Here is a 16,823-nt window from a genome sequence, read left to right on the forward strand (position 1 = left end):
CCGAAATAACACTTTGGTTTTGCATATATTTGCAGTGAATTCAATGGATAGGATCCTATAAATCAAGCTACTTCGCAATCTGAGATGAGGGTGGAATTGTGTGCTGTAATTATTCTCTCCGGGTCCTCCTTCTTTTTTGTTTTTTTTGGGGGATGAAATTTTGGGGTTAATTGATCATTTGATTGCATAAGAAATAAGTTTCTTTTTTAACAAATTTACTCAATTCTTTGATCTTAACATATTTGGTGATTGAGACACTAAATTGGGTTTTACTTTGGTTCTAAACCTATACTTCTTCAAAATTAAGCCCCCGCATATATATATATATATATATATATATATATATATATATATATATATATATATATATATATATATATATATATATATATATTGTTCACTACAACAAAAATGACATTTAATGGCATTTAAAAGTGTCAGTATAGATTATCTAAACTGACACTTTACCTTTTTTCACACCTCGGACGAGTGTTTTTCCTTCCAATGTGGGGATAGGCTCGTACTATTCAAATGTGTCAAAATGTGTCAGAAAAACTATGCTATTATAGCATCCCATCTGCCAACAAAAATTTCTTTTCTTGACAATCGAAAGTGTCAGGATATAGAATATTAGCTGTGATTTAAGCACGTTAATAAATATTCATTTGATACCTATTAAAAAAACCCTTTTAATAAATGACTATACAGTAAGTCTAGTACTTTGACAAAATACTTCTACCACTTAAAATTTTGCTTTTTTTTTTTAAAAAAAAAGTTCAGGAACATGGAAAGTTTTCTCATTCCATCATATTTTACATTGCATTTGTACTTTAATACCTTAATCCAAGTTTGGAAACTAATACATTTCCTTTCCAGTGTTTTTAAACAAACCACAACACAACTTCTCTTTTTGCGCCCCTTCTGTTTGTAACTCAATTCCTTATTCTTCATGCTCTTGCGCGCTTAAGAAGCTTATCTCTTTCTCTCTTCTAGTAATTTTTTTTTTTTTTTTTTTGGCGTTCAAATGGCTGGAGTTAATTGGATGTAAAAAACTTAACCTTTTTATGCATCAAAAACAAAAACAATCAAAATTATTTTCTGCGACTTGAGTCGTCATTGTATAGTTTTGCCAAATGGCGTAGAAGTTCTCAAACATTCCTCCTTTGACCTTTGAATGGTACGTTCCTGCATTTAATTTGGACGAAATGAAATCAGATGAAGATGTGAATTGAAAATTTCGACAAGGATTTGCCATTGCTATTTGTGTCCCTAGGATTTTGATAGGGAATTTGTTAATCCTTCCTTCAAGCTGTCTTTATATGAAGCTCCAAATTTCTTCAAAAACTCTAACGGAGATAATGGGAGTTCTTGAATCTTAATAACAAGCTTTTCATGTTTGGAGGACACAATAAATTTGTCTTTCGCTACGTACGATTTTTTTTTTTAGAGCTTTTTATATTTACAGCAATGGATATATAATGACTGCATAATTAATGCAGTAGGTCTACGTTTATCTTTCATGCTCCCATGCATGCCCATCCTGTAAACTATCGATCGTATCGAATTTAGAATAGTCTTCAAGGATATGATGATGATGATCTGTTGAACCTAGAAAGATTTTATATATGTAACAATTAATAAACATTTTTTTCTGGACAAGACAGAACTACGTGTAACATTAGCTTAATTTTCTGTGCAATAGAGTCTGAACTCTGACGGTCGTAGTAATTAATCGGTTGTATGCAGATCCTGCACAAAGAACTGATTGAACGTATTGATAACAGCAGAAATATATATATGATATATGAAATATGCAGGGGATTGAGATTTGAGAACATACCCTTTTGCAGGGTGTGAGAGTGTTGTTTGAGCAATGAATCGAACAACCAACCTGAATGAAACATACATGCATAAAACAAGAAGGCAAAAAACATGAAACTTTTTGTCTCTATTAGGTGAAACATGATATTATCGATCGGATTGACCAGTAAGAGAAGGAAAAACATAAATTTTCTACGATCACAAAAATGGCTACGTATGCAGTCTAGGAGTCACAGCTGCAAATTGTTTAGAGCTGGAGACGCCGATGGGGACATGGTGTAAAATTATCATGTTCGCTGTCAGGAATAGAGAATCGGGCCAAATGCAGGTAGTTTTCGGACTGGTGCTTCAAAATCTGAGGGGCCATGGGATTTTAGCTACATGACACTTTGATCAATGTCAAAAAGGTCCCATTTTTTTCACTCTGTGATCTTGTGATCTCTCTCTCTCTCTCTCTCTCGCTAAATAACGGTTGCGGCCAATTGATGGGCAACGATAGGGCGCAGCGGAGAAGAAAAGATGCACATTACATGAGCTAGTGCAGGCCTGCTGCATTAGTAGTACGCTGCTCGAGTAAAAATGCTCGAGCTCAAACTCGATCAAATTGATTTCAATTGGGTTTAGTCAAACTCATTCAAGTTTTTAAGCTCAACTTTTAGGTAAATTTATAATACATAATTAAGTATTGCTATATAAATACATTACTCGATAAGGTTCAACGAGTATTTGAATTTTAATTTTTTCTACTCGAATGCGGCTCCATTACGTTACTAACTAGCTTGAACTCGGGTAAAACTCGATCAACGCTAAATTTGAGTTAAATTTTTGACTGAGTTACTTGCAAATCTGAGTTGAATAGCTTAGTTAATTTACAACCCTAGGTTAGTGACCGTGGTGGTGCGTGGTTCCTTGTATATTAATTTGATTATAATAATTTGATGCAAGTCCAAAAGTCAAAATCTATCAACTCATATTGGCTCAATGAATAATTTCTTCCGAGAAAACTCTATTTCAAGTTTGCTGTCAATGCTCTATTATCAATTACTGATCGAGTATTTGTGAAAGAAATATTACTTACCAAATCTACGGGAAACTCTCCCTCTCCCAACCCTGCCCCTCAATCCAGAAAAGTGGGGAAATGATTTTAATTTCGAATAATCGTCTTGGTATATATTAAGCTCCAATTGGAACTCTAAGAAGAGCTCTCACGGCCTCATATGCCACTGAGATCGAAGCTCACACGCACAAACAAAAACCCTTTAGATGAATCGATCTAACACTACCATAGTAACCTGAGAAGTAAAAATAAATTTAAATTCAAATGATTTAGTGCATGATCAGCCCCTATCATGGCCAACTAGCGAGTTACCAACTCGGCAACGCACCTCTATTGTCAACATATCTTGCCCTTTGACGTCAAAGTCAAAGGAAAAAGTACGGTTGTTGATTTCAAAAGAACATATAGACCCCAAATACGACCGACTTGAAAATCGAAAATCCATTGGATCCTCAAAAATTAAAGTCTTACCATTATCGATCAAAATGCCTGTCTATACATGCCCGATGAAGAGTCTAGCTTTCAAGCTGTAACAGTCGCTGGTCCCGGCACAAATGCATGGAGATGGGACGGCCAAAACTTCAAAGCAGGACCAATCCTGAAACTAATGTACCCGGGCCTCTTGGTGGAGGATCTTGTCGTTTCGAGTAAGGCTATGATCAATAATTATGGCTATATATATGATGCGTCTTCGGAAAAAATTCTTCGCCACTTACTGGGTAACAATGGATCCTTACATATGTATGTACCTTGTGTGTGGTATCAAGGACCTCAACCTTGTCAGTTGTGGTTGCTCCGTATGGACGCTGATAGAATAGATGTAGACATTAAAACGGCAAGATAGGATATAACAGCGCGCATAAGAATTTTTCTTTTAACTTATTGAATTTTGTGTCCAAAACTGAATTCCAACTATCGAACTTTAAAATTAATTTCCCACCATCAACTCTTCTCTGCGATCAAAACTGTGATTGATGGCAGAGAGCCCAGATCTCATTCAAGTCTGGTTGTCATACGATTGATTCTTATTCAAACAAAAAACAAAGGAGAGTGTTATTTTGCATGGTTAAATTTAAGATCCCATGTAAATGAAACTTTCTACACAGGTAATGCTGCAAGGAATCCACAGGTACAGTGTGCGTTTTTCTTCCTCAGAAAGATCTAGAATTCTTATCTTTGTAAAAAAAATTAGAGTTTGAAATAATACAAAATATTTATGGGGCATATGTTGCTTGGGATCAATAAATTTAAAGAAGAGAAGCATATTATTCGTTTGTATTTACTTTTACATTCTCTGTGACAAGTCATTTTCATGTAGCAACGGTAATTTAGTTCGAAGTACAGAAGGGAAAACGCAGGCCTGCGGATTGTGGGGGACAACGCTGTTCTTTCTCTTTCAATCCTCCTAGAGTATGTTTGTATCTTCCAGAGCACAAATCAATTACCCTCTGAAAATGAAGCTAAAAGTGACCGCCTTCGCTCCGCCTCTGGCAGTCCGAATCACTACCACCAGGGTCCCTGTTATCTTGAAGAAGGAACTCAGAGGATGACTTCTTTACCTTTATATTTTCCTGTAAATCTTTTCTTCACTTTTTGAATTCTCATGCTTCCGTCCTTCTACCAGAAAAGCTCAAAAAACGAACTCCTGACAGTACTCTCTCCATGCAATGTTGTCAAGCGTTAACATTTTAACTAATTAGATAACTGCCATTTCCTTCATTCAACTAATGTACTACTATTAGAACATCATAATTTCAATTTTGTAAATTAATTTTTTTTTTTTTTGTAAAGATTATGCGTACAATAATGCCCATTTTACAGAGACATTATTATTTTTATTTTAGTTTTTTATCCAAAGACAACTCTAAACGTTACGAGAGAGCACTTGGGATCCTCGGTAACATGTCTTCTATGCCAATCCAATGCCATCTATAATATTGTGTCAAGTGTCCTGTTATTATTTACACTTATGTTAAACCAAACCAAGTTGAATTATTAGAAAATTAAAGTGTAAATAATAATAAGACACTTGGTGCAATACTATAGGTGACATTGGATTGGCATAAAAAAACATGACATCGAGGATTCCAAGTGACAGGAGAGAGAGGAGGAAAAATAGAGAACTTGAAAGTCGAATTAAAAATCTTACCGTCAACTAACTAATCAATGGCCATGAATTGTTAATCAAAACACTAGCTTTGGACCAATAATTATGCCTATTTTGGGCGCATAGGGAAGGAGCTAAGGTGGGCTGGATCTAAAAACATGCAGATAAAGGAAAGAAATCAGAGTGAACTCTGGCCCAAGTAAGGATGACATGGATTTTCTACGTGAATGGACCATGGCCGATGAAGATGTAAACATGAAGTTGCGGTTAAGTAACGAGTTTATGGGCCATAGTCCATCAAGACTAGTCACTTAGATTCCGTTTATCAGATGATTATATACATGATTATATATATATGTATATATATGTTAATGCAAGTAGTTGTTGGTTAATTTGTTACAAAAAAAAGTTATTGCGTGGAGTTCCTCCAACTTCTTCTAACAATAGTTTCTTGGCTTGACAGGCTTCATCTGGTTTTGCTTGCCTCTTCTGGAAATGTTTTAAGAAAATAATAATTAATGTAGTGAACAAAATGAAAAAAAAAAAAGAGAAAAATCGCACGCTAAAATAAGTTTTTTTTTTCTTAAAAAAAAAGACAATATGTAACTAGTAAATTGAAATACGTAAGTATATGGTAGGTGCAGTAATGCTTCATTTTCCTTGAGAACATGACATGCAATATTTTCAACAACTGTGTTGCTTTTTTACTCACAAAAACAAAATTCAAGTAACCATATGGGCATTCTAAGAGCCCCAAATAAAGTGAAAAAGAAAGGGTTGGGGGGGACAGCCGATTTTCGGCTGATACCTTTGGTGAAAGGACCGGAGAGAAAGGTCCATTTGAGGTCAGAATAAGTCAGATACAGGCCAACTTGCCAAAGGATGAGAGGAGTCCCTTAAGGTTACACGGCAAGTTGGAAGAACTCAGGACAGGACCGGCCGATTGACGAGTGACGACGACCACATTTGGATAAGGCATCACGTACCCCATCAAATCAAAGATTCAAAGGCCTTTCTAATCTGCTTTATTATTGCTTTTAATCTGCCTAATTCCGGTTTTCTAGGATTTCTGTCACTCTTTTGACAGTAAAAAATAGTAGCAGTATTATTAGAAAAAAAAACAAGCGACACTTTTCACACAATTTTTTTTTTTTAAAAAAAAAAATTTAGAACAAGCACAAACAACTTGTTTTAAGCTAACAGGTCAAATCATCAAACGTTATTATATTTGTGAAGGATAAGGTGCATCGTTTGGGATGACCTGGAACGGTAAAGCTTTAGCGTCCCTTTTCTTTTCCTGGAATTTGGATCATTATATAACAAGTAACTGTTAGGTTCATGAGTAAAGGATTATGTTCCACGTCGATTCGAGAAATGGAGAAAGAGTAATTAATATGCAAGTAAGGGACCAAGACCTAATAGCTTAACCTGTTGAATCAGAATTGGGTTCCTGACTTACATATTGGACTCTTTGATGGACTCTCTCGAGGTATTCTCCCCTAACAAATTGATATCAGAGCTTCAAGTTACAAAAACTGGGCTATTCATGGGCAAATAGATTCTTCTCGGAGTTGGATCGGTGAAAATTCGTCAAGGGTTGGCAGGGGTCTAGAATGCAGTTTGAATATTGAAAAAGAGTGGGTTCATGATTGAAAGAAGAGATGACCTTAAGTGATATGGTGGGCTTGCATTGGTTGTGTCCCACGTCGGTCCGAAAAATGAAGAAAGAGTAGTTAATATACAAGTAAGACCCGAGAAATGAAGAGAGAGTAGTTAATATGCAAGTAAGACCACAAGACCTAATAAATAGCTTAAACTTTTGGATCAGAATTAAATTCCTGACTTACATATTAATTCCTGACTTACATATTAGGCTTTTTGGTGAACTCTCTCGAGTCGAGGTGTTCTCCCCTAACATTAGCAACATGTATGTATACACAGGGGACTCGACAGAAAGATGTCCCATAAATGCTGGTGGTGGGGCGGTTTAATTTGTTGTGAGGCGGGTGCAACTTGTTGGGCTGGCACGAACACGAAGAAGAAGAAAGAAGAAGAAAGCTGATGAGGCCGATTTATAATCGATCTGTGGTTGGTTCATTCATTTCAGGCGATACATGCACAAAGAAAGAAAGTGAAAATCGTCGCTTGGCTCATGACTGCCACACAAATCCCATTCATGCGAAGCTTTCGGTCTTCAACATCAAAAGTGAGAACAAAGACCTTTTGTAATTTTGACTGAAATACTCCTACCCACTGCCAGTTTGCTTCCTCTAATTCCCGTGATGATACTCGTTTTATGTCCGCATCAGGCGCAGCAGAGATTGCTGAAAATAAAAATAGTATAAAAATTTTTATGGAGTCCAAGTTTGGCACGTACGGAGTGTGATTGCACTTTTCCTTATGGTCTCATCCTGATTCAATAGTATGTGGTTTGCCTTTTTCTCCAGTTTCTAACACTTCTTGAGGCATGTACGCTTCTTCTTTTATTATCCCTTTTTTATTCGAGAGAACGGTTTGAGAGTCAAACGATAAACTTTATGATCACCTGACTAACTATCCATTAAATTAAACTGGGTGGTTATGAAAAATGCATCTGGATCCATGTATTTCTGAGAATCTCCAATTTTGAGCTGGCCGCCTCGATAGTAAGTTCAGACCAAGGCTAAGGACTATGTTGATCTAAGCTTAACTTCGACAGGTTAGAGGAACTAATGGGCTTCCTATTAGTAAAAAGTCCAGCCAATTCCAGAGCCCTAAAAACCCCGGCCTTTGGAAAATGCCACACACACACACACAACAAAAGTGGCCAGTCCCCCTCAAGAACCAGTGAAGCCTTTCTTCGCAGCGGTGAGCAGACCATTTCAAGCACCAAAAAGCAGACCATTTTCTAAACAAAATGATTTTAACCATTGTAATACCGGTCCCGTTTGATAAGTGAGTTTATTAGATATTTATCTAAAATTTTACTGTAACTTACTGTAGAAGTTGTAAAAAAAAATTTTTGAAACGTGTAAATTTTTGAATATTTTGAAGCGTATAATTTAAATTTTTTAAGAAATTTTTTGAGATTATTATACCTAAAATTGTTAAAAAACTGGTAACAGACAAATTTTTTGATAAAAAAACTTGGTTGCCGAGCAAAATTTCGAATGCAGTGTTGTTCCCCGTAAAAATGAAGACCATACGATGCCTTTGCAAGTTTCAATGGTACACATGACACAGGGTGTCAGTGAGTAGAAAGAATGAGACGCAGGGTGTAATGAATACGGTGGTTCAACTTCAACCTACGGTCGTTCTGTTGGCTCTATCCCCACAGCTCAACAAGGGCACGGCGCGCTTAATTGGTCCCAATTCTACCAAAAAAGAATTGCGGGCATGCTGGGATTTGTTACGATAATTGACCAAACTTGTCTTCTTTGAAAAAAATCGACATTATGGTTGAGAAGTTAGGTAGTTAGAGGACTCCAACAAAATGCAGTAAATTTGATCCAAAACTCCCAAGTTCTGGTGTGTGAACTTGTTGAAGAAATGCTACTGTATACTATGTTGGTGGTGGTTGAGCAAATGGATGATGATGCATCGATTTCGACTTTCGAACTTTCAATTCCAAGTAGTTATATATGCTCTTTGAAGCGAGCATGTACAACGAACGAATCACTCCGTTAGTGTTGCTACAATATCCTATCATACTGTCAAATTTTCAACATCAAGAAGAAGAAACTCAATGAATTGGTTAATGTCACTACTGACTGACGACGTACATTAGCATGCATTAGGTAGACCTAATGCTGCAAGTGTGCTGGTTTAGGTCCAATGATTATGTCATTGATTGTACTAGGGGTGATGGTGATTAACGAACGGAAGCTCAAATCTAAATTTGATAAAATCCTAATCGCTCGAAAATGAAGGAACCCTTTTGTGAGATGTGTTCATTCCAAGTTGAAGATAAGAGGGACTCCGGGCTGCCTTCCCTATTTGTCAAAATCAAGATCCAAATCATCACCAATCGAATTATTTTGGTGGATAAGTTCTACTACGCTCAGCAAGCTATGTATGTGGGAAGCCATACAAAATAATAAAATTATTATGGAAACGATTTTGGTTTGAAAAGGAGAGGGGAATTGAGACAGGACTGATTCTTCTTCATTCATTCCTGGTTTTTAATTGTTGCGCAAGGCCAACAATAAAAAAATTGGGGTTATTATTTTACGTAGTTGTTTGTTTTAAGGGGTTGCTTGTGAATATGAGATTCAACTTTCTTTGCGAAGCTGATTGTGACATACGGATATGGATGCTGAAAATGAATATGACGTTTGCTTCTTTCAAGCCACGAAACTTGAAAATTGGCTTCTGGTTTTTTTGCTTTCTTTCTTGCTTAGAGTTAGAGGAGGAACTTTTGTATTATCAAAGGAAATCATCCTGACGCAAGAGATGAGAGATAACTTTGGAGACCGACCAGCCCTCGCAATATATATATACAATATATAATAGTCACCACAATCAGTCAAAGGATTGAGTCAGTTGAAGTTCTTGCGATTTTAACGAATTGAAGATGCAAAAATAATAGATGATCACTTCATCAATTATCACCAACAACGACTGCTTGCTTAATTTTCCTCGTTTGCTTTTTAAAATTTTGCAACAGAAGGGTTTTTTTTTTTTTTTGGGGAATTAAATAAAAGTCAATAATTAATATTAGCTGAAAATCATGGTGGATTGCGTATCAGCGCATGCATTCTGAAAAATTTTTATTAATAATACTTTCCAAGAGAAAAGAAATCTGATGACTGATGAGGAGCCACCACCAACCACTACTACAGTCAAGAATGGATGTGAAATCCAACTTAAATACTTATTATATATTCAACAATGACAATCACACTGCAAACGATAGGGCCAAGAACGAATCGCCATCGTGCGAAATTATTAATGTTCTGACAACAATTGATTGGCAAATTAACAATAATTTAGATTATATCCATCCCCCAAGTTTATAATTTAGATGTCAAGGTAATTTACCTTACGTTCTTGTGTCAACTGGCAAAAAAAAATTTTTTTTTTTTTATTTATATACGTTGGCGATGATCCACTCGTACAACCAATGAAGTGGTTGTATTGTTTTCTGCGTAAAAGAAGAAAGAACTTTTGCATCTCTGCTACTTAGGACGAGCTCTTAGTTGAGCTCAATCTGTACGTGACTCGGTAGGATGTGAATATATTCATTTGGTCTGAAGTTGGACAAGTGAGGATCGATATATATATATATATATATGCATAACGAAAACGACTAGGAGTCAGAAGAAGAAATCAAAAACTGGCCAATGTGAATGCATCTGTGGATTAGTAGTAGAGAGTTTAGCACAAAGATGAAGAAATTGGTGCAAGAGTTACGTTGCATGAAAGGAATCACAGACTGTCTCGTCTCTGGCTGCTTTCTTTGTCGATAGAAATAATTAATAATGAAGTGAAAGGGATCAACGTAGGTCCGGCCCCGCCCCCGACGTGGCGTCTTCATCTTGGTGTTTAGACTCTTCCGTAACTTGAAGAGCCGTCCACTTCCCGTGGTAAATTTCAACGAGAAATAGGTGATAGGCAAGGATCAGAAGGAACTTTGTCCAAGAACCTAGATATACATGTATAAACACATATAATTCCAAGTTGATTGAAGAGTGAAGGGATCTTGAAATTTTTATTTTTTTTTTATAAGTGAATGGCAACCGCCAATCGAAAATACACAGCATCGAGTAAATCTCGTTCCGTACAATAACTCGTCAATCATACGACGAAGAGGTCAGACGTACGAAACAAATCTCGTGCGACGAGCGAATGTCTCAACAGAGGTCAGTGTGTGAGTGAGCTGATCTCGATTTGTTAATTAGAGAACTCTGGTCTATACGACGGCTCCGATCATGGATAAGGACCCCTTTGGAGAGCTAGAAGATGACCGCTGCTGTATTATAATTGAGTATAGACTGGGCCATTAGTGAATTGGCCAGTCCCATCGTAAACATTATTATTATTATCGACCATCCTATAGGGCGCTAGTAGTATGTATGCATGCCATCCATCCTCCAAGTGCCAGCATATTATTTACAAGAGAAACGAAGAAACTTCCTTTTTTTCCTCAGAGCAAGATGATAAAACACATATTTAGTAGGTATCCTCCGAAAAGAAACTTGACTTTGTGACGCAATAGATGAATAAATTTGGCGTGAGCATAAAAGCAAGAAGACAGTCGTGACGGTGGAGAAAAGCCTGCGCACATTTACAATGTGGCAACGCAATGCAATAATAGAACTATGGAACTGAGTGTAGAAAAAGATGTGAACTACTCTGTTATTATAATAATAGCCCACATACATAGGGAGAGAATATTAAAGGGGGGCGGGCAGTCACTCAAGCTATATGTGAAGGATGGAATTATTATTAAACTAGGAAAAAGCAGAAGGTTCGCAGTTAATTATTCAACTTTAGACGTGTGTTTCTTGCAAAATCGTACGTAATACTTTTACTTTTTGATTGTTGTCCTGTCAATTAGAAGGAAGCTTAAAATTTCCATTCATCCGCCTTTTTTTTTTTTTTTTTTTATTTTACGACGACTTTTCTAGTTAAACTAGAAGTATAGAAGGATATATAGTATATACTTTACTTGAGGAAGTAAAATGGACTGCCAATTTTGACTTGGTTGGAATTACCGTACAGTCACCGGGTTCAAAACTTCTGGTAGCTTTTCGTGTACATGAACATTTATTGTTCCTAATATGATGAATACATCAATTCTCATCACACCACTATTCCTACTAGCATAATTTTGTGGAAACATTTATTATTATTATTATTGTATCACGAAGTCCAATTCCTACAATTTTTGGCTCATAGGTTAGTGAGATTGAGTTGGACACTTTGACTATTCATGTTACTAAATAGTACTAGTAATAAACGCTATCCGTTTCTTTCCATGAGCTGTTTTGCAATATTTCGGGGCTTTAAATAAAGTAAGGGTTTTTTTTCCCTCCTTTTTCTGGGCAAAAAATTTGGTCTTGTATTTGCTTACTGTATGCTCCCTCCCTTTTTTTATAACTGACGTTTAAAAAATTTACGCTAGTGTACTTTTATCTATCGTTTTATTATCCCCATACAGTATTAATTATTTTTTCACAATTTTACCCTTTTATCTCTCTTTTCCAATACAGGGTTCTTAATTACTACTCCTAATAATTATTACTTCTCTCTTTGTAACAACCCTAGTAATTATCTACCCCTTCGTATTCTAGTGAGAGAAAACATGGGTGAATTGGACAATTAATGAGGGTACAAAAGGAAAGTAGTGTACAGATTTAAGCAATGAAAAACTTTTATTAATTGGTGTGCAAAACCTTAAACGTCAGTTATAAAAGAAGGGAGGGAATACTTTGGTAAAAATTAATTATGGAAAGTGATGATAGAAAAGCTCACAAGAATAATCTAAAGGCGACACTCTTTCTTTTTGCTAGATTTTGAATTTTAAAATTTTGGATTTTTTATTAAAAAAAATAAGGCCTTGTTTGGATTGTATTTTCTTGGAGTTTTTGTAAAAAAAATTATTGTAGCGATTTGATGTATGTGAGAAAAAAAAGATAATAAAAAAATATGATCACGAAAAACGACGCAAGTTTTGGACGAACGGAAAAATGGCTGTCCAAACACGGGGTCAGAGAAAGCAGTGGGATGTATAAGAAAAAACGTGATTGATAGAATCTATAAATCGGTTGAAATGGTGCAACAAAATCAAGCATGATTTTTTCTCTCTAATGGTGCGTCATTGGGTAACATAACAACAAAGGGTATTAAGAGGAAGAATTCTGGTTGATGAGGTGGAATGCACCTCAAAACGTGCGGCATATTTTAGGGAACCGGAGTGCAATTTGATGTAGCAATTCAAAACCAAGAAAGATAGCCAAAACCAACACAGCAAAAGCTGTTGTAGATTGCGTATCTGATCATAGATGCACTTTGCAATTCTGGCAATTCATCCACCAAAACAGCACTTGGATTCATTTATGGTCCATTTTCTTCAAATTTTTTGCTTGGATTTTGGTTTGGCTGTCACCTGGCTGCACTGAAAGAGGAGGCGTTGGGTTGGGTAGTGTGTGCAACAGAAATTGGAGCCGTAGCAGACACGAATTTGAAACAAAAGTGCAAAAGGAGGAGCCAACTCCAAACCCTTTACTTAACCTCTTTGCTCTCTGTCTCGAAGCGATCTCCTCCTTTTTTTTTTTAAATAAATCTCTTTTACGCTTTGTTTTCAAACCAGAAAGTCCAAAACTACAGTGCTGTGGTGTGCCTTCTTGGTTGACTTTTTCTTTCGAGCCAAGCCAAGTCTCGTTCCATAATTTATCAACCACAACAAGTAACAACCCAACACATGTCTTTCAAGTTTTGAACACACTCCCGAAAAGAAAAAGAAAAAAGAACCAGAATTTGGTCATTTTGGAATCTTTAATGCTATACCTCAATGAAAAGAAAGAAGAACTGTCGAATTTTTTGGCAGTAGTACTTAATTTGGGCTTCAGATGGGTAAAATTTCAAGATGATCAGGAGATGCAATATTTATTATTTTTCCTTTTTTTTTTGGTTGGTCAAATAGTGATTAGTCCAATAGAGAGATCGAGTATATGACGAAGAAGTTCGGGAAACTCAACATTGAAAGTTGATTTGGATTTGATGACTTTTATGCACGAGGGAGGGATCGGAATGCTGCCCCAACTTTCAAATGGAAATCAGATGATTCACCAACTCGTGAGTCATGAGCTGCTGCGTAAATGGTCTGTTTCTAAAAAATTCACATGGGTGTACTGTGTACCTGTCTGATCCGGTGATAGTTCAATCTCCTTCGAATTACTTCTGGACCCCCTTAGATCCACCCTCTTCTCCTTAGTGTAGAATAGAATAGATTTATTGTTTCCAGAAAAAAAAAAAAAAAAAAGGAAGCCACAGAAGAAAAGTGACAAAAGCAAGGACAAATTTTCTGAAATTTTTAGCCACTACTACCGTTTCTAGGAGCTCGTGTATAAAATATTGAAGAACAAAAGTGAAAAACTAGCCATGCGCACACCTTCTTAGTTCTCGGTCATCCTAAAATTTTTGTGCCTATTATTAATACCTTTTTTGAAGTTGATATGGGACTAATAACTGAAGCCAACGCAAATCTATGCTAGTGTTTCAAACAAAACTCGAGAAAGTATCCATCACTTTTTAGTAAATCTTACACTTTATAAAAGATTAATTTTTAAAATAATTGTCACTCATCCGTCAATAAATCGTGAATTATTGAAAGCGAAAAACCAAGTTCATCCATCAATACCTGTGAATTATTAAAAGCGAAAACAAGTAGTGCAAGTGGAGAACCGTAATTTCTAACTAGAATCCGGCCAAGCATCCGCCAGTTTTTATTTGTCAATTTTCAATAGTGACCCTAAAACAATACTCACAATAATTATTCGACCAACTGGAAGAAATTTGAAGCTGATTAACACTTCTAGTTAGTAGTATCAAGCGTACGTCCCCTGTAGCTTCCTTTCACAAAAGCTAAAACGATGTTACGCTTCTCCATTTTCCGCACCTATGTGTAAAGCATCAGAAACTATGGAATTTCATTTTCTTTTCGTTTCCTCAATCGCAGCCATAAAACTAGTACAAGACGACAGGTCTTCCTTCATTCTACACCTCAAATTAAAAATGTAACGAACAAAACCACCCCAAAGGATCCTTTCTCCTTATCCTGATATGGGATATATTTTTAGTCTTTTCAAAGGCAAGAGTCAAAAAGATTGTCCAAAATGACTCACAATTGAGTAGCATCTTATCAAAAACTCCGAGTCACATAATCAAATGTGCTTGCTTGAATTAGCGTGAATTTCTAAGCAGAAAAGATAGATCCCCAACCGACCTCCCCACCCAATCCCCCAACAATGTGTCCCACTTCCCTCCAATCTTTAGCTCTTTACTTGTATAAATAGCCATTAGCAGGCCTCCAAAGCTCTCATGCTTAAAAATCAAATTCTATTTCAAAGCCAAATTCGTACTTGCAGGCTGCCTGCCACCCTTGGCTCCATAAAAGCCAAAACCATCCTCCACAGAATACTATCATCAATATAGAATAAACACCTCATTCTCAAAAGAAGCACCGGAGAAAGATTAGGAAAGGAAAAGGAGGCGGGACATAGGCTGCTTGTTATTTCCCTCTATTTTATCAGCTTCTTTTGTTGTTCTTTTGTATTTTAGTACAGACAAAAGGCAAAATTTTAAGAACGTAAAAAGCGAAGAACTCAAGGACAAAAAGGACCCCATTTGGCTTTGAGATTTGAGGCTCTGAAAAAAGAGAATAGGAGAATTCCGGGGCTCAATTAGGAAAATGTTGAGAACCAACATTTTGTTGTTGATCATAGTTCTGGTATCATTTCTTAGTTGTACAGTTAGAGCCAAAGTCTCTTATGATGGCAGGTCATTCATCATTAATGGTCAGAGAAAAATTCTTATTTCTGGCTCCATTCATTATCCCAGAAGCACTCCTGAGGTAACAATCGCCAATATGAATATCCCCTGTTTTTTTCTTTTCGAGTATGCATGCTTTAGTGATGAATTTCTTTCTGATGAGTCTTTTTTCTTTTTTCAACTTATTTACTTGGGGTGGGATGCAGATGTGGCCTGATCTTATACAGAAGGCTAAAGACGGAGGCTTGGATGTGATACAAACATATGTATTTTGGAATGTGCACGAGCCTTCTCCTGGAAGGGTATTCTTGAATTTCCAATCCACTTTTTTCTTGAACAATGATCAATTCTATCTGAAAACTAAAGGTTCCTTCCTGTAATCTATATTTATCTCGAATTTGTATTTCTGCAGTATAATTTTGAGGGCAGGGGCGATATCGTCAGATTCCTCAAGCTAGTAAAAGCTGCTGGTCTTTACGCCCATCTTCGCATTGGCCCCTACATTTGTGCAGAATGGAACTTTGGGTAATGCAGATAAATAACTATCTACTACATTCATACGTTCACATGTATCTTAAATTTCTTTTATTAATGTTGAAATGGGAAGTAACACTGTACTAGTAATAGAAATGTATGGGTATTGGTTTTGGTATTGAATTCCTCTGTTTCTTCTGTGTTTTAATGATGCAGGGGTTTCCCGGTCTGGCTAAAATACGTGCCCGGCATGGAATTTAGGACAGACAACGGGCCTTTTAAGGTACTAACTCAACTACAGAAGGGCCCCTTTTTAAATCCACCAATGGCTGTGTTTTATGGTTCGGTTTTAGTTTGACTTCTGAAATTTACTTTTTGACCATGACGAAGGCGGCAATGCAAGGATTTGTTACGAAAATTGTCAACTTGATGAAGTCAGAAAATTTGTTCGAGCCTCAGGGAGGACCAATTATTATGTCCCAGGTTGGAAAATAAATACTTGTGATCTTTTTTTTTTTTTTTTTGTCTGTTTCCGTGTTTCTAGATGGGTATGGGTTCTGTTTCATTCGTGGTTTTTCGTTTATTACAAGGTCTGTTGCAACCAATTCTTAGGATTTATTTGGGATATTTGCATGTTTCCAGATAGAGAACGAGTATGGCCCAGTTGAGTGGGAGATCGGAGCTCCAGGTAAAGCATATACCAAATGGGCGGCACAAATGGCTGTTGCTCAAAACACTGGTGTTCCATGGGTCATGTGCAAGCAAGATGATGCCCCTGATCCTGTTGTAAGCAATTCTTTCTACCACCTCTTTTTTTGCCCTTTTTTTTCCGAGTTTATTAGGGTGATATAGCAGTCATATTGAGAGCTGCACTTTTGCTGTGAGGGACAT

The 16,823-nt window shown here is 36.5% G+C and overlaps 1 protein-coding gene across 1 annotated transcript; it reads left to right on the forward strand.

The window, feature by feature from the left end:
* Window positions 1–14,737: 14,737 nt before the first annotated feature.
* Window positions 14,738–16,784, forward strand: LOC140008616 (beta-galactosidase 12-like). Its single transcript, XM_072053440.1, has 6 exons — window positions 14,738–15,540; window positions 15,665–15,760; window positions 15,871–15,983; window positions 16,149–16,215; window positions 16,323–16,415; window positions 16,575–16,784. Exons 1-6 carry the CDS (start codon window positions 15,379–15,381, stop codon window positions 16,782–16,784), a joined length of 741 nt encoding a protein of 246 aa, XP_071909541.1. The 5' UTR covers window positions 14,738–15,378.
* Window positions 16,785–16,823: the final 39 nt, after the last annotated feature.

This window comes from Coffea arabica, chromosome 6c, assembly GCF_036785885.1.
Source record: "Coffea arabica cultivar ET-39 chromosome 6c, Coffea Arabica ET-39 HiFi, whole genome shotgun sequence".
NCBI classification, from domain to species: Eukaryota; Viridiplantae; Streptophyta; class Magnoliopsida; order Gentianales; family Rubiaceae; genus Coffea; species Coffea arabica.

Excerpts from the sequence above, each read along its gene's own strand:
- LOC140008616 (XM_072053440.1), top strand. The coding sequence starts at position 15,379 with ATGTTGAGAACCAACATTTTGTTGTTGATCATAGTTCTGGTATCATTT. Across the intron at positions 15,984-16,148 it reads TGTGCAGAATGGAACTTTGG|GGGTTTCCCGGTCTGGCTAA; the intron begins GTAATGCAGATA and ends TTAATGATGCAG. Across the intron at positions 16,216-16,322 it reads CAGACAACGGGCCTTTTAAG|GCGGCAATGCAAGGATTTGT; the intron begins GTACTAACTCAA and ends ACCATGACGAAG.